This window comes from Periophthalmus magnuspinnatus, chromosome 18, assembly GCF_009829125.3.
Source record: "Periophthalmus magnuspinnatus isolate fPerMag1 chromosome 18, fPerMag1.2.pri, whole genome shotgun sequence".
In the NCBI taxonomy this organism is placed as follows: Eukaryota; Metazoa; Chordata; class Actinopteri; order Gobiiformes; family Gobiidae; genus Periophthalmus; species Periophthalmus magnuspinnatus.
In genome coordinates, this window is record NC_047143.1 from 10,166,299 (window position 1) to 10,193,007 (window position 26,709).

Genomic DNA, 26,709 nt, shown 5'->3' on the forward strand with positions numbered 1-26,709 from the left:
AAATAATTTGGATGTTCAGAATACATAACATGAAAACCATTTAAAATGAACTAGTTCAGGGGAAAAATCAGGTAGTGCCTTCAATACTAGATATAATTTCAAAATTTGTCAGTATATCATCAAAATATCACAAGATAATAACACATTTAGGCTTACTAATTTACAACTAAATAAATAATCATTTTAATTGTTTTTTTTTTTTTTTTTCTATTTTTCTTTTAGCCATGCTGCAAATTTCCTATTACAAAATACCCACTGTCGCCAGAAGGGGACATCAGACATATAATCCAAGAGTTCACATGGTAAGAAATTATAAAACTTTATTGTATCAATGTAAATCTAACCAATATTTAAATGTTAAACATTTTGGTCTGTCTCCCTCTCCAGAAAATAAAAAAAGAAAACGAAAAAGTATTCATCATTCCAGTGGTAATCTGGAAGTGCTTCTCCAACTGTACAAAAAAATGTGACAATATGGAATTTTGTCGGTTTCTATAGATACATAATACATTAAATACCGATATAATTTAACCCTGGAGAACCCCTCTGTCAATCGAGGTGGTGTGGTCAAGGGGAGTTGAGTACCTTCAGTAACCTCACACCTTATTGGGTCTTTGTTTGCTCTGATAAGTGCACTCAGATTTCCAAATATGGAACTCGGCTCCATATTAGCCTCTATAACTGCTGGCCTCGATGGGCTTCATTTGGCTGCAGCTGAACTCTATGGGTGATGTCATTCTCCTTCATTCTCCCCCACTTCTATACAGTCTATAAAATGTATGAGTAATGCATAATATAGGCTCTTTAAATGGATTTAATTACTGTCCATAACTTTCCTGTCAGGCAGATGCAGGACTAACTGTGCCGGAGGTCCCTGAACATTTGGACCATCATCTTTGCACCATCACTGGAGCTGACAGCTAAGAGAGGTGCATTGTGGGAGGCAGACGGATCACGTAGAACACAGCATGGAGACTGAGAACAAGTGAGGAGCAAATGCATCATCTGCTACACTTTATGTTTGAGCAATACCAGGACATGTTTGTTTTTTGACTGATTATAGCAAGAGAAGGTCACTTTATACATCTCTATTTATCATCAAAATAAGTCAAAGAGTGGGGGGTAATACTTTATTGTTGTTTTGGTCGAGTACAGTATTACTCCCCCCTCCCCACAAGAAGTGTGCACTTAGCACATTAGCTGTTGTTAGCATTACTGTGATGGAAACATAATTGGGATCCTCGGAATGCGTAAGGAAAGTGAGGAATAACTTTAGACCAAACCATTTAAAAGTGAAATTATTCAGTTTTTTCATGTTTTAAAGACAGTAAAAATCAGGTACAGCGCCTTTAAACAAAAATAGATACACCCTTGCTACCTTTAACTCATTATTCTTGTGAAACAGTGTACATAATGGAACCACATGATTAGACTTTCTATAGGAGGACTTCCACAAAGAGAAGATGAATGCAGAGGAGAGGTAATAGCAGCGATAAACCAAAGGAGATAGGATCAGCGCGGGGTAGACCACAGAACGTGCAGGCTTACCGGGTATAGGTGGGGGTGGGAGGTGGGGGCAGGGTGCTGGGAAGGGGGGTATGAGGGAGCAGAGCCAGGATAATCTAATTACATTACAGTGTTAGGCCCAGACTATGGATCACAGCAAAGGACATTCACAATGCTAGCAAACAATACCAACATGCAAGATTAAGCAGATTAGAAGGGGCTAGTTCAAACATAGTGGAAGATTTGGAACAGGTCATGGATTTCTGTGTATCAAAATATATATAATCTTTTAATGCAGAAGGCCAAACAAAGAAAATAAGCAACAAAATCAGATTCTAAAGGTGTACAATGTAACTTTTCTGGTGGAGGTTAGGTAACGGTACCTGCTTGTCTCCATGGAGATGTTGTCACTTTGCTTGGAATGTTTGAATGGATCCACAGTAGGGCATTGAACTTAAATTAAATACAGTCAAGGTCACTTTTGAAAATTTCTTCAAATGAAACACTTATTAAGCATTTACATTTTTAAGCTTTTAACTATGCTATACTGCTGTCCCCTCATCAAAAACATACCTAGAGTTGTATTTTTGCTTCATTCAAACTAATTCATTAAACCTGAGCACTAAAAAATGCTCTGTTTATATTTAGCCTGGATTGTTGCGTCACAGGTAAAACTCTGAACTTCTTCATGGCTCTATTAGTACAGCATTCACATTGTGCGAGGGAAAAAAATCTAATATTGTTTTCTTATCTCTTGCATGCTGTGACCTAACCCCTAGGCCTGGACCATCCCACAGTGCTTGCTTGTACCCTTGTGTAGTTACATTTATTACCTTACTGTTTCCCCCAATTTGAATGCTAAAGTTCTATTTCTATCCATTACTGAACTGCAGTTTGGGGAGTAGAGACCCCTCAATGTCAAATGACTTAGTTCCACTTTGACTAACTTTTAAGGAACTAATTCTACAACCCAGTTCTGTCATGCATAGGCTATATATATTTACCTGCTGTTAGCGTGTTAGCGTAGGTGTAGCTAAAGTCACAATTGTGATTCTGATTAGTTCCACTTTCAGTTAACTTTTAAACAAAAAAAAAAGTCCAACCCTATTCTGTCATGCTTATATATTTTCACCTGCTGCTAACGTGATAGCATAGGAATAGCTAACAGTGCACAGTTCTAATTTTGATTAGTTCCACTTTGATTAACGTTTATGCAACAAATTCTCCAACCCAATTCTGTCATGCATATATATTTTTACTTGCTGCTAGCGTGTAAGCATAGGGCTAGCTAACATCACACAATTCGGATTACTTCCACTTTCAGTCAACTTTTGAAGAACAAATTCTTCAACCCAGTTCTGTCAAGCATATATATATATATATATTTACCTGCTGCTAGTGTGTTAGCGTAGTGGTAGCTAACATTGCACAAGGGAGCTAGCTACAATCTTAGTTCATTTCCACAGGTTGACTACATTCCTTGCCTCTCCTCTCCCCGTGAGGTTTTTCCACCAAGCAGTTAATAAAGTGGGCCAGTGTGGAGGGCTTTTACTTCTTATTTTCTTTTATCAGAAAGCAATTTTCTAGAGGTGCCCACAAGTAAGGGGACAGGGCAGCCATGACGGTAGCTCCCCCCGCTAACATTAGCCTGTGATGAGATACTATAGTGGACATGCGGGGGACGGAGGAGGAGGGTGGGAGGTAGAAGGCAGTACTTGGGACAGGGGCATAAAGATTGTAAACACAACTCCATTTGAAAAGAATGAAAAGAATTTGGGAATAACAAGGCAGAGACTAGAGGCCTATTGCAAACAGCTTAAACACATATATAAAGAAAAGGGGCCGTCTCTGTTAGATCAAATTGAACAGGTCAAAAACATTTTTCGAAGAGCATTTTCTAAACATGTTTTCAACACCAAGGTCATTTATCCAGGTAGAAATTCAAGCAGTCATAAGAGTTTCCCAGCTAACACACTTTGCTTAGTCAATTTGCTTTTTTAAGTTTGATTTGACCATCCTATAATTAGAAGGTTTTTGCCCAGTTATGTTACCTTTATGCTAAATAAACACTAGCTCAGTTGTTTGCTCAGAGCTCAGAGTGTTTGTCCACTGATCTAAAGGTTGGCAGTTCGATCCCCAACATAAAGTTAATTTGTAGAGCAGTCCGATCCACAGATCCACTGGTTGGAGTTTTAGCGATTCCAGCTCCCACAGATGAATGCTGTCATTGTATCCATAGGTAATGCACGACCCACCTCGCCCGTAGTGTTTAGTTACTGGTGTATGAATGTGTGTGTGAATGGGCGAGTGGTTTCATGATACAAAGTGCTTTGAGTGCCTTGAAGGTGGAAAAGTGCTACATAGAAATATGACTATTTAGCATTTATTAAAATCTTTCTGGAAACCTCTACAAAAAGTTCCTCTATTATTTTTTTAAGTTATACATTTCAATCAACAGTGATTTTCAACTTTGTTAAAATTGCGTTTCCCCCAAAACACATTCTGTCATATTTTTCAGTCTGTTTACCTTTTGAAAGCCCCAAAATACTCTGCCCCATGATGACATGAAAGGGTGGAACAACCAAGAAATTTCCTTCACTTTCACCAGACTTATTTCGATTTTTTTGTTCATTACCCAGCAGTTATAATGACTTTCTACAGATATACTAGTGGACATGTGTGAGGTGGTGGAGGATGGGAGGTAGACCATGATTAGGAAGTAAAAGGGGCAGATTAGATCAGATTGAACAGGTCAAAACCATTCTATTGAAGTGTTTTCCTGTTGGCTAAACAGAACACATTTTCAACACATCTTCAGGTAGAAATAAACTTAGCGACAGTCCCAGCTAATAGTGTTTTTCAACATTAAATCGTAGTACTTTCCTTTATATTATCATGTGGTCTTATATCTGTGTAATCCCTTAGTCATCCAGATATTTTCCATAGTGGTCCATGGATGCATACAGTTGTTGGTTTACTTGTTTATCACGGGGGTTACGTTCTAAAAATAACCTGCAATAGGCGAAATCCGTGAATTAGCTTTATTTTTACAATTATTATATGTGTTTTAAGGCTGTAAAACCCCTCACCACACACTTTATACACTTTTCTCAGAGAAGCATTAACATTTTGTCACATTTGTCTCTTGTTTAAACACTCTCAAAGTTCAAACCATTGTAGGTGCCTTTGTCGGCACAGAACGTTTCATCGACATTGTGGGTTTTGTTGGGGAGAAAACTTACAAATAAACAGCACTTCAGAGTCATACTGCTAGTGATCGAACATTTATATAAATTTGCCAAGCTGAATGCATTCTGTACTGTACAGGAGACACGGCACGGAGAAGATTGATTGACAATGGTCTACAGTCCCTTAGCCAATCAGGACACAGAATGCAATGCGCATTCATGCTAAAAATAAGCATGCAAAATTGCACTAAAAAAATCCACGAAACAATGGCTGGGATGAGAATCAGCTCCTCCAAATCCGAGGCCATGGTTGTCGACCGGCAAAAGGTGGCTTGCCCTCTCCAGGTGGGTGGGGAGTCTCTGCCTCAAGTGGAGGAGTTCAAGTATCTTGGGATCTTGTTCATGATGGAGCTTGAGATTGACAGGCGGATCGGTGAGCGTCTGCAGTGATGCGGTCGCTGTATCGGACCGTCATGGTGAAGAAGGAGCTGAGTCGAAAGGCGAAGCTCTCGATTTACTGGTCAGTCTACATTCCTACACTCACCTATGGTCATGAGCTCTGGGTAATGACCAAAAGGACAAGATCGCAGGATACAAGCGGCTGAAATGGGCTTCCTCCGCAGGGTGGCTGGGCGCAGTTGTTTCTTTTGATCAATCGATTAGTTGTTTAAAACACGAAAGGCTGTGAATACAGTATGTATTATAACACTAAATGTACACATTTCCTCTGTCAGTTTCATGTATTTAGTGCTTTGTCCAAGTCGTAACACATCTTCTCTCAACTTATGGCATGTTTTAGAGTCTGTTTATAGACCAGTTAATGATTATTCACTTACTAAATTAGTTGACAATTATTTCAATAATCGATTTATCAATTTACTTGTTTCAGGTCCTATTTTCAGTAAATGACAAAGAACCCAACCCTTTACAAAAACAATACCTCAAACCCATTCGTAACTTTGCTCCACAATACCTCATGTGATCTCCCCCACATCGTCACTTCCTCTATCTCTTTCCATTCCTCCCCTTCCTCTCCCCAGCTCTCTGTTCCCTCTGCTCATCTTGTCACTGTGGGGAGCCTTCAGTCGCTCTGCTCCCCAGCTCTGGAACTCACTCCCACCCGACTTCCGCAACACCGACTCCCTTCTTCTCGGCAAATCACGACTCAAATTTACCTGTTCAGACAATCCTAGACCACATTTTTATATTTTTTACTTGTTCTATACAGTGTCCTTGGGTGTTTTGAGAGGCACTTAAAAGTATGTATTAATATTATTATTATTATTATTAACATAGATAAGTGGAACATTCCTAGCAAAGCAATAACCCTAGAAAATCCATTGTTTGACCTTGTGGCTTCATCTTTGATAAATGGGGGCTTGTCTTAGCTGCATCTGGAAATGTGCCAATTATGCAATATCCAATTCTAAATAACCACAGTACAAGTATATTTCTAACTTTTGGCTTCAACAGCTCACCCAATCTTTCTTTCATAGCCAACATTTACAAAAACATATGACATCTCGTATACTAGTGTATTCCCTAGCAGAGGTGCGTAGTACTCAGTTACTTTTACTTGAGAAACTTTTTAAAGAAATTGTACTTTTCTTTTTTAACAGCTACCTTTCACCTTTTATTCAGTAGAGATTGGCCATTCCAGAGCTAAAATTATCCAAATGATTCTAGTGAAGGTTTACCAAGTTTAAAAAAACAGTGGCGCACTTCCTGTATTACCAGATGACATCACAAGGTGGAACACAGTGTTTTCTGTGTTTAAAAATGTGTGAATGAAACAAAACAAAACTCCAGGTATGTTTTTGATGAGGAAACAACATTATAACATGGATAAGAAAAGAATATGGGCATAATATAAGCATAATATGGGAACTTTAATCTTTAAGTTAATCTTTTTTACTCTTACTTTACTTACTACTTTGTCCTTCTACTTGAGTAATATTATTTTGAAGTAACATTACTCCCCCACTACTTTACCCACCTCTGTTCCCTTACAACACAATATATCTACTCCGCCTCTGGATAATGTTAAAGCTACAGTCTGACAGCAGCAAATATAGAAAAGTTACATACTGTTATCCTAATGTGAAAACGCATTACCGTGACGACAGAGGCTAATCTTGACGAGTTGCGCGCTACATTCGGTAATACGACGAATCAAGGGTGCATTTGAAGGTGAAGGGGGGAAGAGTGGGGTGTAGGAGGGAGTGAAGATAGGAGTGAGTAGGTGAAGACAGATGCTTCCACAGCCCATCTGGTCCTATCTGTGCTACAGCTGCTATGGAGGCTAAAAGTTCAGCTAGCGACAACCCACACTTCCAATCCATCACTGTTTAAAGCAATGTTAAGAAGCTGTGCTATGCAAAATGGACTCTCTAAACTAGTGTTGTCATGAAACTATAATTTCAAGCTTGATAATAAGGAATAGACACGATACTCCGATTCTGATACCACGATTATACTAAATAACAGTCTTCCTTTAGACAATAGAATGTGATTTTCAAGTAGTAGTAGTAGTTTATTTTATTCAGTCATAAACTTAAAGGGCCCATATTACGTGATTTTATAATCTATGTTATTATGTTGTTTCGTCATCAAAAACATCCTGGAGTTGTGTTTTGTTTCATTCACACATGTTTAACACACAAACCCTGCATATTTAGGCTGAGTTCTTCTCTCAAACTGAAACCACTATCTTCCACTTTGTGATGTCATATGGGAATAGAGGAAGTGCACCACTGTGTTTTTAAACTCCATACACCGTCACGAGAATCATTTGGATGATTTCAGGCTGGGAATTGCCATTCTCTACTGAACTAAAGGTAAAAGGTAGCTGTTAAACTACCGCTTCATGACATCACAATGTGGAACAGAGCATTTTGAACTTTGAAGATGTGGACAGACTAATAATAAAGGCTTACTCAAAACTCTAGGTATGTTTGGATGAGATGACATCACTAGAACGTGACTTAAAGCTCACAAGAGTCACTTTTGCGCAATATAGGACCTTTAATAGAAACATAGATTGCTCAAAGACTACTAATAACTACTGAATGCTTAACCCTCATTCAGTTCAACATTGCGTCATAGTACTTTCTTTTATATTATGTCGCCTTATATCTGTGTAATCCCTCAGTCGTCCAGGTTGGTTCCGCAGTGGTTCATGGGTGTACACTAGTCTATGTGGTTTTATACTTGTTCTGGTACAGCTCAAGATCATTCAAACGCAATTCAGGAAAGGTCCATGTTTGTCTTGTGAATGTGAGTAGTATCAATACCTGCTCAAATGAGTATCTAGTTTTGATATAGTTTTAGCATCAATTACTATCTGATTTTCAATACTTCTGACAACCCTTCTATGAGATGATGGTATCAGCCTTAGCAGAGTACACAGCTTGGTGAAGATCTGATTGGAGGAGAATGGAGGACATGGGATGACCTTGATAGTATCACATGGTCAAGTGACACGGCCCTTGTTTTCCATTGACAAAGACTCGATTGAGCCGGCCAGGAACCAATATGGCCATCATTTGCATTAGAATGGCTTTAGTAAAGATATGGCTACTGAATTATACAAGATATCTTATTCCAAAGGTCAAAAGGTCATTGTATTTACTTCAGTCATGGTTACCCTCTGTTTAAAATTGAAGGTCGGGAGCTTACTGTTATAGATAAATCAGTTTATCTTACAGGAACCATACAAACGAGTTTAATTTTAAATTTCATAAACTTGATCTGTGTAACCCGGATACAAAGAAAGCATGTTCAAATCAAATATAGCTTTTACTGATAACAATTGTAATGCAGGTTAAGGCACTGACAAAGCAGGTTAAAGGTGCACTATGTAACTTTTCAGATTAAAGAGAGGGTATTTTACTACTATGGGGTATTAGCTGCTAAGACATAACATATTTAGATCACCTTGTTACCTTTTATTGTTTTGAAAATGCTATATTTGTAGAAAACATTTATTTATTTTATTACTTATTATCAGAAAATAGTGTAGTATTGGCATTAGCATCTAAAATAACCTTTTTTAAATGCATACACCTTCACTACAACAATTCAGAATTACAGAATGGACTGTAAGAAAGACATGAGTCTCCTGGAGCTGTGTCCCAAAGGAGTGAACCGTTTCTGGCCTTCAGTTTGTCCTGTCAGGCACCCCCTACCACCCTCCCCCTTCTCTGACAGAAGACATGAGTGGTGTTACTACGACAACCAGTCTGATGTGTCCATCAAATGTTCCATGGCCTGCTTTGGAATTGGGTTCAAAAGTCCAGGACAAGGTCAAATTCACTGGAAAGTAACAAAGTACATTTTGCAGTGGATACTTACCTCACTACATTTGAGAGCAGGTACTTTCTATTCCACTACAGTTTTGAATTGGACTGAAAAGTAAAAAAGTGTTTTAGTTATTTCCCTTCTTATTTACCCTCTGAAGTTGTATTTGGAGTGATTTGTGCATGTTTGAGCAATCACCTATTTTCAAGATACCACATTGCCAGTCAGCCACCACTTTCACCACAACCAGCACATGCCCTTTGCCCTGTACTTACTTAGTTTTCCAATTACATTTTTTTTCATTAGTGATACATGTTGGATTTGGCAGTGCCGCATAGTCATTTTGGTACAAATGAAACAAAATCTGCTACTTGCTAGCGTGATGTGCAGCCAGTCCTGGTCTACAGGGGTGCAAAAGGGTGCATTGCATTCTCAGTTAAAAATGTTTGCACCCTCATTTAGAGTGCCTAAAATAATGCCACTTAATAGAAGTGTATTATGTTTGCACCCCTTTGAAACTCAAATGCACCCTCAGTCAGTTTGGTCTGCACCCGGACCTGTGTGCAGAAGATGCTGACAGTTACAAGGCTCTCTGTTTTGATGACATTTATGGAGACTTCAGCTCCCATTGGGCACCGCAGTTTTCTAACGCAGAATTCACTGGACTTGTTTCTTTTATTAAGTTCTATTAGATCAATATTGTGATTTGTGTGCAAATTATAACAGAATGATTGGGTGTAATAGATTATAACTATATAGCAAACACAAGCACAATATGTCTTCTTTAACATTTTAACAAATCTTAAAATCAGTGTTGAACCTTTTCACTTTTTACTCATTTATTAATTGGTACTACTTAAGTATTTTTTTCTTTCCATGTGATACTTTTACTTTCACATGAGTATTTTTTTTAACCCTGTATGTGTATTTTTACTCAGGTAACAAATGTGAGTAATTCTTCCACCACCACCACCCCAACCATAAAGGTTACATAGTGCACCTTTGAGCATCGTTCAAGCTAACTCAAGATAATAACATCTAGCATTGAAATGCTAATGAAACACTCTGCATAACACACAAGATGTGTGGAATCAAATCATCACAATAAATCTGTTGAAGGTCTATGGACTTTAAAAAACACAGAGAGCACTTCTGGATTACCACCAGATGATATCACAAAAAGAAGAGCATCATTTTGAGCTCTGAAGATGCGGACAAACTAATTACACAGGGTTACTCAAACATGCTTGAATGAATGAAACAAAACTCAACTCCAGGTTTTTCATGCATGAACAACATTCTCCCATGTTTAAAAAAATAAGGAAATTGACCATGATGCCTCCCCTTTAAACTAATGATTTATTAGGTTAAAAATGATTCAGTAAACAATATCACAGCCAATTGAATTCCGCAGAGGGAGGTCAGCGCTCTTAGTTGCAGAATGATGAAATTGCGAAGCAGTGATTAGATGAAATATGGAGATTCTCGTAGAGAAAATGACTGGTGGCAGCGAGGGAGTGCGCAGTAAATGAAAAGTGAACAAACAGCAAATAGTGCAGATAATGCCCAGCGCGACACAATGAAGACGGATGATCGGGACTACCGCACCGGAAAAACACTCTCTCCGGGCTGGAACATTATGGAAGAGGAAAGGTGCATAATTTGCAAACAAGTACATGTGAAAAAAGCAGAGATCAGTAGAGTGTTGAAAACAGGATTTAAAGGGACCGTATGTAAGATTTAGATTTCAGATTTCATAAACATGATCTAACTCCAGATACAAGGTAAACATGATACTTTTACTTCAGGTAGGTACTTTCTACTCCATTACATTTTTTTTAATTGGACTGAAAAGTAAAAAGTACTTTTCTTATGATTTGAGGGGTTATTTTTATGACATTCATGGTGACAGCCTGACTAACGGTTTTGAGTTCAAGACTTGACTTTGAGCAAGTGAAAATGCAAAAGAAAAAAAAAAAAATCATAAAGCTGTGGGCCAAAAATCTGCACAATTCTACAATATTTAAAGCAGACCTATAATGCAGACATGTTCAAATCGACTATAACTTTTACTGATAACAATTCATGCTGATTTATCTTCATGATGACCAAGTTGTTTATGTTATAATTTGGTGTTTTGGTTCTCAAGACTATCCAATCATAAACCAGGATGATCCTCACACGAGTCTCTCATTTGGGTTGCCAGTTTCAGTGCTGAAATACAGTTGGTTTAAACGTAACATGTCTCTCTCTGATCTGAATGGTCTCTACCTAAACCCCAGCACCCACAGCCAATCATTACTCAGTGCTAGTGCAGCCTCTGCAGCTCAGTGAGTGAATTTAGGAGGTTCTGGACTTCCACATAAGGCCTGTCCATATACTGAGAATGACAAAAACGTGCATGTGTCCTCTATCTCTCTACCTCTATCTGCACCTTAAGGTTTTGACAACACAGATTCAGTTGTGATCATAGTACCTTTTTTAAACCACTAAGATCTATATACAGTTCCTTTAAAGTTGCACTGGGTATTTGTGGTGGACGCCAGGTCAAGTTACAGGTCAGATCCCTGGAGGCAACCCCACTCATGATAAGAATGTTTGTTTTGCTAGGTATATTTGAGCAATACAAAATTTACTTGAATAAAAGCAAGATAGATAAGTCTAATGTCATAATGTCATAATGTCATACACTCCAGGCTGTGGAACACTCCACTTGAAAAGTTACACTGTGTATCTTTAAGATCCTATACTAGTGTTAAAGCATTTTGAATGCTTTTGCACATTAGCCTTGGTCTAACTAAGGCTTAAGAGAATAGCTGCTAGCTTAAATGTTGACATGGATGTGAAGGCAGTTATGATCTAAATGACCATATGACCCACATACAAGTTGTTGTTTTTTTTTCTTTTTTCATTGATCAATTATATACAACTCATACATCAAACTTATTTGTCTCCGTGGAGTTAAGTAGGCAACACCATCAGGCCAAGCTAAAAACAAAACAAAACATATTTTTCATATTTTTCAAGATATTTTAGCAGTAGAATAATATAAATGCAAAAATGGATAAGTTAAATACTATACTGTGTAACATAAAGGCAAGTATTGACATATCCATGGAAACAAGCATGTTGCGGACACCCCTCACCAGAAAAGTTACATATATATCGTACATGTACCTTTAAAATCTGCCTGTCCAAACTGTGTAAATCCCTTTACTTAACCATATGCATTTAAGAATTACTAACGCCCCATTGTAAACAACTTGAGTAGTGACACATTGGCGCTCCCTCTGTCCTCCAATGCCTCCTCTTCTTGCTCTTTTCAGCACTTTTCTATCTTTCCCCGCAATGCAGACACCACCACATTCCCACATTCCTACCCATCTCTCATTATAAATCTTTAACGGAACCAACACAGATAAGCAAAAACATCTCTGCCAACAAAATTCAGAAGTCAGGAAGTTTTTACCACCTCCTAGCGTTGTCCCAAACTGGCTCCCATAGATCGTGTTCATGTCACAACAAAACATTGTAGAATGCCATTAGTTTAAAACAGAGCTGGAGGTCAGGTCAGAATTCTATGGTAGAATTTCCTGTTTGACTGTCATATTGTAGATTTGTTGAGCTGGTTTATGGTTAGTAGCTCTGTAATTACTGAACCTACTTATATGAAACAAAAAACATCACAAAGTTCAAAATATTCTCTTTAACAACAGCTTCAGTAAGTGGTGACATTTTTTTTTTTTTGTCCCATGTATTTGAGCAAAATGTATCTTGCTCCAGTACAGATGTATTGTGTAAGGAGCTCTTTAGGTCGAAATAAGTCTGCTGTGTACTGTCTGCTTCTAATTACAAAGCAGACACACTGGTCTCTGAAAAAAAAAAACAAAAAAAAAAAACAACAACTAAACATTGTGGTGAATAATTAGGATGCTCAGAAGACGCAAGGTAAGTGAGGAGTAACTTAAAAGTAAAACGTATATTTTAAGCAACACCAACAATCTGGTACAGTTCCTTTAATATGACAAGTTTGTAAAGCTAAGAAATGATGATTAACATTTGTGGACCATAACTTTGGACCTTTCTTTCAAAAACATTAAAATCTCCCAAAGAAATATGTAAACGCTAGCTATAGCCTCAGTGCTCAAGGGCTTTTCCAGTTATGTAAGCTAATGTTGCGGTACAGTTAGCAGGGGCAGTTGTGAGTTATTTTCTTACAATAGCCTCAGAAAATAGGCCCTGTACCCATTTCTTTTTCCATGTATTTGTCTGCATATAATTACAAAGTGTTTTATTGTCATCAGGAAGTTGAAGTTAGCTTGCTAGTTGTTGTTAGCATAGTAAAACACCACACTGGTCTCTGAAAGCTCTAGAAAAAACAAAAAACTAAACAAAACTTGAATAATTAAGATGATTGGAATTCTTATAGTAAGTGAGGAATAACTTTGGACCACTGCAAACTGTTTCAAATCCCCTAGTTGTGTTTTTCACGTTTTTAAGGTAAGTAGGTAAAAATCAGGTACAGCACTTTTAAGTTCAAGATTTGTGAGTCATAAGTTTGGATCGTTCTTTCAAAACCAGCACATCTCTCATAGAGTTACAGTGGGACATAAAAGGATTTAGTCAGCCACAAATTGTGCAAGTTTTCCCACTTAAAAAGATGAGAGAGGCCTGTAATTTTGATCATAGATACACTTCAACTATGAGCAAATTTCTGGCTCTCACAGAACTGTAACTCTTTCTTTAAGAGCCTCCTCTGTCCTCCACTCATTACCTGTATTAATGGCACCTGTTTGAACTCGTTATCAGTATAAAAAAAAAACTCAGTCTGGCTCCAAACTCCACTATGGCCAAGAACAAAACGCTGTCAAAGGACACCAGAAACAAAATTATAGACCTGCGCCTGGGAAGACTGAATCTGCAATAGGTAAGCAGCTTGGTGTAAAGGAATAAACTGTGGGAGCAATTATATGAAAATGGAAGACATACAAGATCACTGATAATTTCCCTCTACCTGGGGCTCCACGCAAGATTTCACCCCGTGGTGTCAAAATGATCACAAGAACGGTGAGCAAAAATCCCAGAACCACACGGGGGGACCTAGTGAATGACCTGCAGAGAGCTGGGACAAAAGTAACAAAGGCTACCATCAGTAACACACACCACCGCCAGGGACTCAAATCCTGCAGTGCCAGACATGTCCCCCTGCTCAAGCCAGTACATGTCCAGGCCCGTCTGAAGTTTGCTAGAGAACATTTGGATGATCCAGGCTTGGGAGAATGTCATATGATCAGATGAAACCAAAATAGAACTTTTTTGTAAAAACTCAACTTGTTATGTTTGGAGGAGAAAGAATGCTGAGTTGCATCCAAAGAACAACATACCTACTGTGAAGCATGGGGTGGAAACATCATGTTTTGGAGCTGTTTTTCTGCAAAGGGATCAGGATGACTGACGTGTAAAGGAAAGAATGAATGGGAGCATGTATCGTAAGATTGGCTGGGTCTTTCATCCCAAAAACAACGGAGGAGTGACTAAGAAGCATTTCAAGGTCCTGAAGTGGCTTTGCCACTCTCCAGATCTCAACCCCATAGAAAATCTTTGGAAGGAGTTCAAAGTCCATGTTGCCCAGTGACAGCCCCAAAACTTCACTGCTCTAGAGGAGATCTGCATGGAGAAATGGGCCAAACTACCAGGAACAGTGTGTGAAAAATTGGTGAAGTCTTACAGAAAAAGTATGACCTCTGTCATTGCCAACAAAGGGCATACAACCAAGTACTGAGGTAAACTTTTGTTATTGACCAAATACTTATTTTCCACCATAATTTGCAAATAAAGTCTTAAAAAATTAGATGGTGTGATTTTCTGGATTTGTTTTCTTATTTTGTCTCTCATAGTTGAGACCTCATCTTTTTAAGTGGGAGAACTTGCATAGTTGGTGGCTGACTAAATACGTTTTTGCCCCACTGTATATTGACCTTTGCCCTCCATCTGAAATTATGACATCAAATTCTAGAATATGAATGCAAGCCTCTGCGCTCAAGGGCTTTTCCTGTTATGTAAGCTCGCATTGCAGTACAGTTAGCAGCGGCAGTAGTGAGGGTGTTCTCCTGGTTTTTGCTGTGCGCGTTCCCTTCGGTGCTGTGCAGGGGAAAGTGGGTCATCGCTCAGGCATCCAGAGAATCACCTCTATACTGTGTGGAAGAGCGGGAGAGTCCAGGGGAGTCCACGTCCTGGAAAAGTCACTTGCAAGGACGCTTTTTGGGAGGATTTTTAGAGCGCAAAGTTTAGGGGTTTGGGCAATGCTCAGAATATAAAGGTGACTGTGATCTAAACTGGGAAAGGTTATTTTCAGAAATGTATCCTAATTATTACCAAGCACTGAAATAATTTTTGTTCAAAAAGGCGCTGAGGCGGAACTACAGGCAACTTAACCAACAAAATGAGTTTCTTTGCTTTTTTGGCCTAACTTTTTGTCCACAGAGCTATTTTTTTTTAGCTCAAATTGTCTTTCTACGGTAAAATGGAAATTGAAAGTAGTTTCTCTGCTGCTGCTATAACTGTGGAGAGCTTAGCTAGCGTGTTGGCTAACAATAGGGGGAGATAAAGGGCATTCCAATCCACCAAAGTAACCTAATTATTACCAAACACTGACATTATTTTTTGAAATGGCACTGAGGCAGAACTACAGTCAGCTCAACAGACAAAATGTGTTTCCTTGCTTTCCTGGCCTAATTTTTGACCACGGAGCATTTTTTTTTTTTTTTTTTAGCTCACATTGGCTTTCTACAGTAAAATGTAAATTGAAAATACACTAGGTTCTCTGTTGTTGCTGTGACTGTACAGAGCTTAGCTAGTATGTTAGTTAACCATAGAGGGAGATAAAGAACACTTCAACCCACCCGACTGTGAAGTGAATGAATAAACTGTAAAGTGGTTTAACTCCATACCCGGTCTTTAACCGCAGCTTCCCTGGGGTAAACTCACAATAATAATAATAATAATAATAATAATAATACATTTTATTTATATAGCGCGTTTCAAGACACTCAAAGTCGCTTCACAATACATACAAGAATAAAATATCACAAAATTTACAACATAAAATCAAACATTAAAAGCAATTTTGAACAGGTGAGTTTTGAGTTCTTTTTTGAAGGTGGGGAGGTCAGAGCAGTCACGGAGGGGTTTGGGCAGTGAGTTCCAGAGGGTAGGGGCAGCGATGGAGAAGGCTCTGTCCCCCCAGGTTCGGAGCTTGGTCCTACAGGGCAGGGACAGGAGGTTGGAGCTGGAGGAGCGGAGGGAGCCAGATGGAGTGTGGTGGTGGAGCAGGTCTGTGAGGTAAGGAGGGGCCAGGTTGTGGAGAGCTTTGAATGTGATGAGAAGAATTTTGAAGTGGATGCACTGAGGGATGGGGAGCCAGTGGAGCTTGTGGAGGACAGGAGTGATGTGTTCACGTGAGGAGCCAGGCAGCAGAGTTCTGAATGTACTGTAGTCTATTGAGGGTTTTGGATGGTGTACCATAGAGGATGCTATTGCAGTAGTCGAGTCCGACTGTGCTTGACGTGGGGTTCAAATGAAAGAGAGCACACCGAGGTTACGGATGAGTGACGATGGAGAGAGTGTGGTGTTGTCAAAGTGCAGGGTGAAGTGTTGTGAGGATTTGGTGATGTTGTGTGGACCGATGATGATGAAGTCTGTTTTGTCGCTGTTTAGTTTGAGGAAGTTGTGATTCATCCAGTTTTTGATGTCTGTTAGACAGTGGGTGAGAGTAGAGTGGATTGTGGGGTTGATGGATGTTGTGGAGATGTAAAGTTGGATGTCGTCAGCGTAGCAGTGAAAATGGAGACCGTGACGACGAATGATGTTGCCGAGGGGGAGGATGTAGAGAATGAAGAGAAGAGGACCAAGCACCGAACCTTGGGGGACTCCTTGCTGCAGGGAGGCTATGGAAGAGGAGCAATGGTTGAAGTGGATGAACTGTTTCCGGTTTGTGAGGTAGGACTGGAGCCAGAAGAGAGCAGAGCCGGTCGTGCTGAGTGAGTTTTTGAGGCGTTACAGGAGGATGGAGTGGCTGATAGTGTTGAAGGCTGCAGTGAGGTCCAAGAGGATGAGGATGGAGAGGTGGCCAGAGTCGGAGGAGAGGAGGAGGTCATTTGTGACTTTGAGCAGAGTTGTTTCAGTGCTGTGTTTGGGACAGAAGCCGGACTGGAAGGGTTCATAGAGACTGTTGGAGGTGAGGTGGGTTTGGAGTTGGGCGGCGACGACACGTTCGAGGACAGGGGAGGTTGGATATGGGATGGAAATTTGCACAGTTATCAGGGTCAAGGTTGGGTTTTTTGAGGATGGGGGTGATAGCAGCCAGCTTGAGAGACTGTGAGACAGAACCGGAGGAGAGGGAGGAGTTTATGATTTGGGTGATCAGTGGAGAGAGTGCAGGAAGACAGGCTTTGATGAGAGGAGAGGGAATGGGATCCAGGGAGCATGCAGAAGCTTTAATGCCGGAAAAACGTTTTGTCAGGTGAGCTGGGGAAATGGGTGTGAAGTGAGAGAGCTGTTGATGGGGCGGAGGAGGATCAGGTGGAGCAGTGTGGGAATGTGACAGGAACAAGGTTGCCAATCTGCACCACTGGCCCATCTGACCACCAGATCAGAGCAGGGTTTGAATCGCTGGCTAGTCAGGGTGCTGTGCAGATATCCTAAGGCAGTAAGATTAACCAGACCTTTATGTATTTTGAAATGTGTGGGATTTTGTTTTCGTTTTGTTACTTATATTTCTTCTCTCAAATGTATTGTTCAATAACCAGGAAGTGCGTGTTTTCATGCTAGTTGTTGTTAGCATTACCGTGACAGCAAACCTCAGAGTTGTCAAAAGCACTGGTAAACCCATCACTGTGAATAATGGTTGGAATGCATAAGGTAAGTGAGGATCACTACAAACTGTTTTGAATGAACTATTTCTCTTCTTCTCATTTTTAAGTTAATATCAGATACAGCAACCATTTTAAAAATGCTTGCTTTAAAAGCTTCACCAGTAACTGCTACTGCGTTGAGCTCTGTTTAATTGAAAAGATTGCATATACTTGTTCTACAGTCCATTCGGTCATGTTGAGTGCGTGTAGCAGAAGTAAAGAGCTGAGTCAGGCTTCATACGGCCAAAGTGGACATTAGATTTTATCACTGAACATTTAGAAGATTTGAATTTTATGAAGTGAAAAATTAGCACATGTCAATCCAGCTTCATCGACATACGGCTAAAGCAGATTGGCTTGTTAGCATACTTGGCTCACAGTCAGAAGGTCCTTAGAGGCTTAGGAGTTACAAAGCTTTTTGTCGGTTTGGTAAGTTTGGTCTTTAAATCAGCACAACCAAACTATAGTTGCTTTTTCCAAAACTTTATCAAAGACGTTTGAAGACTTTGATAACCAACAGTCTTTTAAAAAGTTTGAAAACAGTTTATCATGGTTGCTAGTACAATTGCTCCACAACTCCTACCGACAATAATTCAGTTTGCAATTCACATGCTCACATGCAGTGGGGTCCCACCGGAGGAGCTGGAGGAAGTGTCTGGGGTGAGGGAAGTGGATGGATGGATGGACCTGCTCATCAAACATAATAAATAAAAAAAAATTAAAAAAAATATTTTAAAAAGTTTGGAAACACATTATTATGGTTTCAAGTACAATTCCTGAAAATGATTCTTACAGATAATACAGCAGTCTTTCCAAAACCTTATCAAGGATCTTTGATATCCAACAATTTCTTGAAAAAAACAGCGCATTGAAGTTTCTGGTCACATAACTTTTAGCAGGTACAGTAACCAACTAAATTTGATGGAAAATTCACATTCTGAACAAACAGCAGAACCAAAATGCAGTCTCTCCAAAACATTATCAACGATGTCTTGAAAAGCTTGTAAAAAATCTATCTATGGTTGCCGGTACAATTCCTCCACAGGACTTACCGATGTGTAGAGGTAGCCATCGCTGTTCATGGCCACGTATAGTCCCGTCTTGGTGCTCTGGATGGCCACTATCCGAAGCCCCACAGGAATCAAGTTGAACTGCACTGAAACACACGACAACACCACAATCTAATGAGCATACATGAAAGTACTCTACAACATGTGTAACTTTTAAAACATTTTACAGTTAAATAAGGTCAACTGGTCATCGAGGTTGCAGAGGTGGTACTAACAAAAAGCAGATTATACCCCCACATGAGGTCCAACAAAACACCCCATGATTGAAAGACCACTGCAAAAATGTCTGCATAAGATAAATTGATGTGAATTTGTATATGTGTTTTGAGTGGAGTTTGCTAGATTTAGCTGTACTAGATTTTTTTTTTTTTTTTGGGGGGGGGAGGGGGTTTGTTTAATGCATTTCTGGTTTTGACATATTGGATTTTTTGGAACAATTTTCTTCAAACATGTTCCAAAATCCAAAGACCATACTTCTCTCAAATGCCTCTAGATGTGTTCACAACATCCAGACTGTAGTATATGAATGGACGTCGCTAACCTGCTAGCTAGGAAGTGATCATGGGCGTGCTCCATTGACTTGACGTAACTATTGTGTCCGTAACTCAAGATATGAAAGTCACAAACACAAAATTACGGACCCCCTCTGCTAAACCAGCGATGAAGGCGGAAAGGGGCGTTACCTTCAACAGCTTCACTCCAGATTGGCTCTTTGGTTGCTATGATACTCGTGGTTGGAACTCCAAATGTGGAACTCGGCTCTTGTAACTGCTAGCCTCGATGAGCTTCATTTGACTGGAGCGGAATGCTATGGGTGACGTCACACTCACTTACTTACTCCACTTCTTTATATAGTCTATGGTTCACTGAATAAAATCCTGCCTGTAAAATGTAAAACGCAAATCTAGTAAAAATCACTACATCGATCTTGGAAAAAATCCAACATTTCAAGCTCTTGGATGCTGGTTCCAGAACATGCAAACTACCCACAACTTATCCAACCTATCCAACTTATAGGACCACGTCTAAAACACCATATTCCTGTACCCACTAAGGCTTTACTACATTATACAGTGACACACTCCTCTGTATTCATGTAACCCTGAATCCCCTCCTCTCTCCTCCTGTGGAACCTTGGTTTTGCAAATTGTGCATAAACTTCTACCATAGCCACTATTACACTTAAGGCATTTCCAGTCAAAGTTATGCCCAAGAAGCATGCATGTTCTCAGGATGTGTCAGAGGAACCACAGTTTTAGTAGAGCTGACAGAGAAGACAACTCATGATCAACCTGGGTACTACTGTAATTGTAATATCTCCAAAAAATATAAATCAAGAAATACACAAATAAAAAAATAAATAAAAATACTAAGAGTGCAGACTATATTTCCTTCAAAGGCCCATATTACACTATTTTCTGTTCTATGTTATAATGTTGTTTCCCCTTTCTTTCATTCACACATGTTAAACACACAAATCCTGCATCCTCAAAATGAAAACACCCTGTTCCACCTTGTGATGTCATGTGGTAATACAGGAAGAGCTCTACTATGTTTTTAAACTCCATACACCTTCACTACATTCATTTGGATGATTTCAGTGATGGAACTGCTAGTCTCTACTGAACTAAAGGTAAAAATGTAACTGTTAATTTGAAAACTACCGCTTCATGACATCAAAAGGTACAACAGAGCATTTTGAGCTTTGGACATGTAAATAGCCTAATAATGCAAGATTACTCAAACATGTGTGAATGAAACAAGACACAACTCCAGGTATGTTTTTGACAAGGTACCAACTTTCTAACTGTACTACAAGCTCACATGAGTCAATTTTACGTAATATAGACCATTAAATATCACCCAAAAATGAATGATCCAAGTGCCAACATTTTAAAACTCATATTTCAAGTTAATCCGATTTAGTGATTGCACTTTGCAGTTCCATTGCATTAAACAATCCTAATAAAAAGTCAACATTAAACATGACGCATAAGATGACAACACAAATACAAATAACTAATTAAATGAACACTTGTTGGGTGAGCATATTACCTTCCGAGGTCATTAGAAGAATCAATATTTCATTAAACATCAGGAGACATAATGAATTGTCATGTATGTTTCAGATGAAGGACAGACTGTTAACACCCAACTATGACATTAATCAATCAACTTCACCAGGTCAAATATTTGAAGGGGAAATTATATGTTAAATTGACTTTTATGACCTTATAGCAATGTGGTAACAGTGTTATTTCAGCATAGTGTTTACTCAAAGTTGTATTACAATCCGTTTTCACCTTGAAATCTATGGTGAAAACTGAATAAATGTAGATTAGCCAATAAGGGACATGCATGGTCTGTTCATATCAAAACAAATATGGCTGCTTGTGAGGACAAAAAAAAAAAAAAAAAAAAATTCCAGGGGATAGGTTCAAGGTGCGATGGTAGGCATGGTGAAAAGGAAGGACTACGTATAACAAACACAGAGAGATGTCATACTGGACTTTCCAGAGAACAAGAATAATCCAAAAAGTCAGGAAAAGCATTTACAGATTTTAACCTAAGCTTTAGTGACGCTACCTTGTCCTGGTTTCCCACTTAGACTGTATATAAGTGGACAGAGTTAGCCCGCTACCACTGCATTTCAAATTGAAAGTGAGTATGGGCACAATTTGGCTTCATCAACGCTGGCTCTAATTCACTTTCTATTGAAAAACCGTTGCCACTCTCTCCGCAACTGCTGCAGTCAGGCTCATCATTCTGACTTCAAAATGTTAGTTTTAACCTCCTCTACATGATGCTAGGACTTTTATTTTTGCTATCTTGTCCATAAATCAAGATATGAACATTAATAGCAGCAGAGAATGAGGTGCCCTCTTTCACAGAGGCTGATCAGACAAGCTTTAACAACAGGTTTGATTGACAGTGTTGCTAAGTGCCCGCCCCCTGCCAAAACCAGGGAAGGTGGTCGAGTATATTCAATAAGCTCTCTCAGGTTTGGCTCTTTGTTTGATTCAGTACACGCGGTAAGAATTATAAATGGAACAAAATTAGCCGCTGTAACTGCTAGCCTCAATTTGCTACATATGGGAAGAGACGAACACTATGGGTGACGTCACACACCGTCAGTCCACTTTTCTATACAGTTTATGGTGTTCCAGCACAATTAAAAGTGCAAAGCGATGCAAATGGCCATGTTGATAAATGTTCTTCACCTTTCACTCCCTTTAAGTGCGTGAGTGTGTGTCTGTGTGTGTGTGTCCAAGGCCCTCGTGCTGACCGCTCCATTGATCAGTGCACGTCAAACACTTGGATTTACAAATGACCAAGTGTGACTGAAGACTGCGGTCAGGAAGACAGATAGATCCAGGAGCAAACACCATTCTCTGTCTCACTGTCAGCTACTACAATCAAAGACATTTCTTCACTATAATGACTGTGTAGTTCTAGTTTCAAATGAAGGCAACCAATCAGATTTTTATTTTGTCATTTCACCTTAGTGTCCACGATAGGAAAATCCCCCAGCTGTTTTTCAGTTTAATAAAAAAGTGGTGAAAAAAAAACAAAACATGCTGCTATGTCTATTTTTGACAAAAAAGTTAAGCAGTGGGGCTTTAATTGGGTTATAAAATACAGCAACAGGTTGACCACTTTATTTAAAAAAAAATAACCAGTGGCGGAAGAAGTACACAAATTTGTTACTTAAGTAAAAGTACAGATACAGAAGCAAATAAGTGATCAAGCAAAAGTATCACATAAAAAAGGTACAAAAATTAAAGTATTGAAGTTCCTGCAGCTCATATTGTGTTCAGCAGAAACAATTGACTATATTTCTTTTTTTTTTCTTGGAATACCTTTGTTTGCTCAACTAAAAATATAAAGCCTTCAACCATTTCAGCAGATCTCAAATTAAAAAACTTTAACTTTTTAGTCCATTAAAAAAAAAAAAAAAATGTAGTAGAGAAGAAAGTACAGCTACCTGCTCACAAATGTACTGAAGTAAAAGTAACATCTTTATATAGTAGTAGTAGTAGAATATAGTACTTCTACTTTTGAACTTGTTACTTTCCACTATGGATCTATTAAAATAACTGGATAGGCTATTGCTAACTTAAACCTGTCTTCAGTTGGACTAGTGGATAAAAAGTGGTACTGCAGCAAAAAAAAAAAAAATCCCCTCCTGCCCAGAAGCATTTTTCCTATAGAGCACAATGAAATCACAAACTGTTCATGTTCAGCTGAAAGGGGCTGACAGGGCACCTACGGCTTTCAAAAAGGTTGGATTTTTTGTTTCTATTTTCGTTAAATGGTACATGCTTAAAAGCTCTACAAAGTCGATTTTTGCATAGTAGGTCTTCTTTAAGCTTGGCCCATTCACTTGAATGGACGACCATGTTGTTGTTATGCAACACTGTGCATAGGAGTACATTCTTTTACATGACCATTTCTATATTATCCTATCTCTGTCCTTCCCGCAACCTTTTCCCGATTAGATTAATCAAAAGTGTAGTGCTACTAATTCCATGCTACAGACAATTCACCACGGGATCACCTTTAATGCCTATGGTAACACAGAGGGCGCAGTGGGATAACTCTACTCCCCCTGTGGTGAGGAGTGGAACTGCACACATAAGGCAGAGCACCTGTGGACATCAAACTGAGACAAGCTTATGGTCAAACCACGTTGAGTGGAATGGACAGGCTAACGGTGGTGTGGCTGGGGTACTCCATGAGCTCACAGTTGTTCCAGTGATTAGACAGGCCCACACTGTGACAGACTAATACAAGGAGAACTGCGTGTATGCCAATGATGAATATATTACAATTTGTTAATTACATATCCACTGACAAAATGTAATAATAATAAAAATTCACTCAGAAACTACAAACCAAAGAGAAAAGTAAGGGGGAAGAGGGATGGGATCTGGAGGACTAAGGGGGGGAATGAGGGGAGAGGAGTGGAGTCTGGAGCACTAAAGGGGAGAGTGGAGGAGGGATGTGGTCTGAAGGTCTAAAGGGGATAATTTTTTGACTGTTTTAAACCTTAAAGCTGCAAATAACATAGTTTGAAAAAAAATGTCAAACGAAATGTGAGTACTAGCAGTAAAGAATGCTATTAAAAGATTATTTAGTGCAATATCCACAACTGTTAAAGATGACAAATTGTGCTTTTGTCTGCTACATAGTTATAATCTATGACACCTGTGGATCATTATGTTATATTTTGGACTTTTTAAATTCAAAAGGTTTGCTGACTTCCAGGTTGGAAAATTGCAATGAGGTATTAGGAGCTTTAATGTATGTTGCCGTAAACATCATCACAACAAAGCGCTGCATGCTGTCGGCCCCTCCTATGGATAGCTTGTTTCATGCTAGCAAGCAGCAGTTGTTTTTTTTTATTTGTGCCAAAGTTGCTACTCAACAATGACAAATCCTACCTGTACCACTGATTAAGGAAATTAAATTGGAGAATGAGCAGTGGGCGTATACCTGCGATATTGAAAACAGGGGTAGATCAGACCAATGACATCTTAAAGATTACTCAAACATGCATGCATCATTCTAAATACAACTATGAGAGGGTAAATAGAAGCTCTGAAACATTGCATAGTAGGTTTCCTTAAGGCGTGTCTGTCACTCTTCCTTCATCACATCACTGACATATCTTCCTGCCAGGTTGCCAAAGTTTATCCATTTTTGTCCATATCTTTCTTCACTTCTTTCTAAAACACATCCAACATGTTATCTCCCTCTCCTCTCTCAACACTGTTTTATCACTGTGTCTCTGAGCACTCAATATTGTGTTCAATAAGTTGTAGCTATTCTTTAGGTCTGATTTCCCCGGAGATACATGTGTCTTCTTTTCCATGCATTATTCAGCTTAAGCTTCCAACTATAGCTTTAGCTTCCATTTATCTTATTTCTTCACTCCAATGTCATCATTCGTCATCCCTTTTAACTCAATCCCTTCGATAATTCCGTTGTCATCTGTTTTAAGTCTTTCAGGTTTTGAGGCCTTTAAGAATCGGATTTCGGAAAAAAAAATAATACGTTGGCAATAGTTCCATCACCTCTTCAGGACTCTTTTGCAGCCTCATTCATTTTCATTGCGGTTAATATTTAATCTTTAAGTCCAGGTAGAATTGTTGTCCATAAATTTGCAGTGATTTTGACAATGCGCCGTCTGCCACTTGTCAATCAAACCGAGCTGAAATATCAAAATTTGCATGAAAGTTTCAATAGTGTCTGGGTGGCACAAAAGTTTTAGGAAGACGATGGATCAAGCAACTGGGACAGATAGCAGCTCCCTTGAAAGAAAATTAGCTGCACTATGTAACTTTAGGGTAAATTTGGGTGTAACTTTTTTTGTATAACTACATCTTAGTTACAATTAAAGCCTGACCTAATATGCAAAATCAACTTTTCAGAGATTTTAACCATGTTATAGTTGTTTCCTCTTTTCATTTACACTCTCGGTGTTGTTTTTGGAGTGATTCGTGCATGTTTGAAGAATTTTTAATCGCTTACTTTCAAGATGCCATATTGCCAATCATCCCCATTTTCACTGGGATACTGGCATACGCCCATTGCTCTTTACTTACTTTGTTCTTCAATTTTATTTTCTTAATTGATGATACGTGTAAGATTTGGCAGTGTCGTGTAGTCATTTTGGTACAAATTTAAAAAAATTGAATTCCTCTTCTCACTATTGTGATTTGTAGCTATCCATAGATGCCGACAGCTGCACGACTCTTTGTTGTGATGATGTTTATGATGATGTCAGCTCCCATTGGGCACTGCAGTTTTCTAAAGCCTCAGCATGAACAAAGACTTAATTCTTAACAAACATATAGTATGTTATGAATGATTCAGGCTTATTAACTACTAAATTAAAGGTACAGTATGTAACTTTTTGGAGGTGGTGTGTCACCTGTATGTTTCCATGGAATCAGAAAATTAAAACCTTTGGAACATTCTTCATGGAGATAGGTTTTTGGCCATACTGTGAAAAGTTATAGCCAAAGATACAGTGATTCAATGGAAACAGGCAGGAAAGGGCCCTTCTCTAGGCCAGATGAGAATCATGTTTGTGGAGATGCAAGCCCACTCACAGTAAGGACACTTTTTTCAGTGCAATATGTTATTTTTGTCTCTTTTTTTTCCCCTAAAAATGTATATACTGTGACTTTAAGGGGTTATAGTATTAATTTAAGCATTTACTAAACTTGAATCATCCTTAATAAAGTCTTTGTTTATAATGTATTTATAATTTCTTAAAACTATTGCAGTTATCATAAAGTGCCACCAACTTTTCTGGAGGGTCCGCCAACTGTTACTACTGGAATGTTCCACAGTATGGCATTAAATTAATCTAGTTTCATTTATTGAGTTACATTACAGGTATTGTTATTGATGAAAAATACCTTAAAAACATGTTTTTCTTACCAGTGGTTAGCACAGGTTAAATTATGAATGTGTATTTCATGTATAAACTGCTGACATTACAAATAAAATAAATCAAATTAAATCCTGTGAAACAACAAGCCAATTGAAAAACTCCAAACGCTGGACAAAACTTTGTACAAACCCCACTTGGAGAAATAGCTATTGGGAAAGCAATTTTTGTCAACTTCACCTGCTTATGGACATTATATCACAACATAAACCTATAACACTGTCAAATAATCTATATTTTAGAAGTTAGTCCCCATAAACACGACATGCCTC

General features: G+C 38.8%; 1 protein-coding gene across 1 annotated transcript in view; it reads right to left on the bottom strand.

Annotated features, from left to right (window-relative positions):
* Window positions 1-26,709, bottom strand: part of fgf11a (fibroblast growth factor 11a) — a 127,652-nt gene that overhangs the window by 23,930 nt on the left and 77,013 nt on the right. Inside the window, exon 6 of the mRNA XM_055229258.1 lies at window positions 18,958-19,061. Coding sequence (XP_055085233.1) covers window positions 18,958-19,061 — 104 coding nt within the window. The remainder of the gene's footprint in view (window positions 1-18,957; window positions 19,062-26,709) is intronic.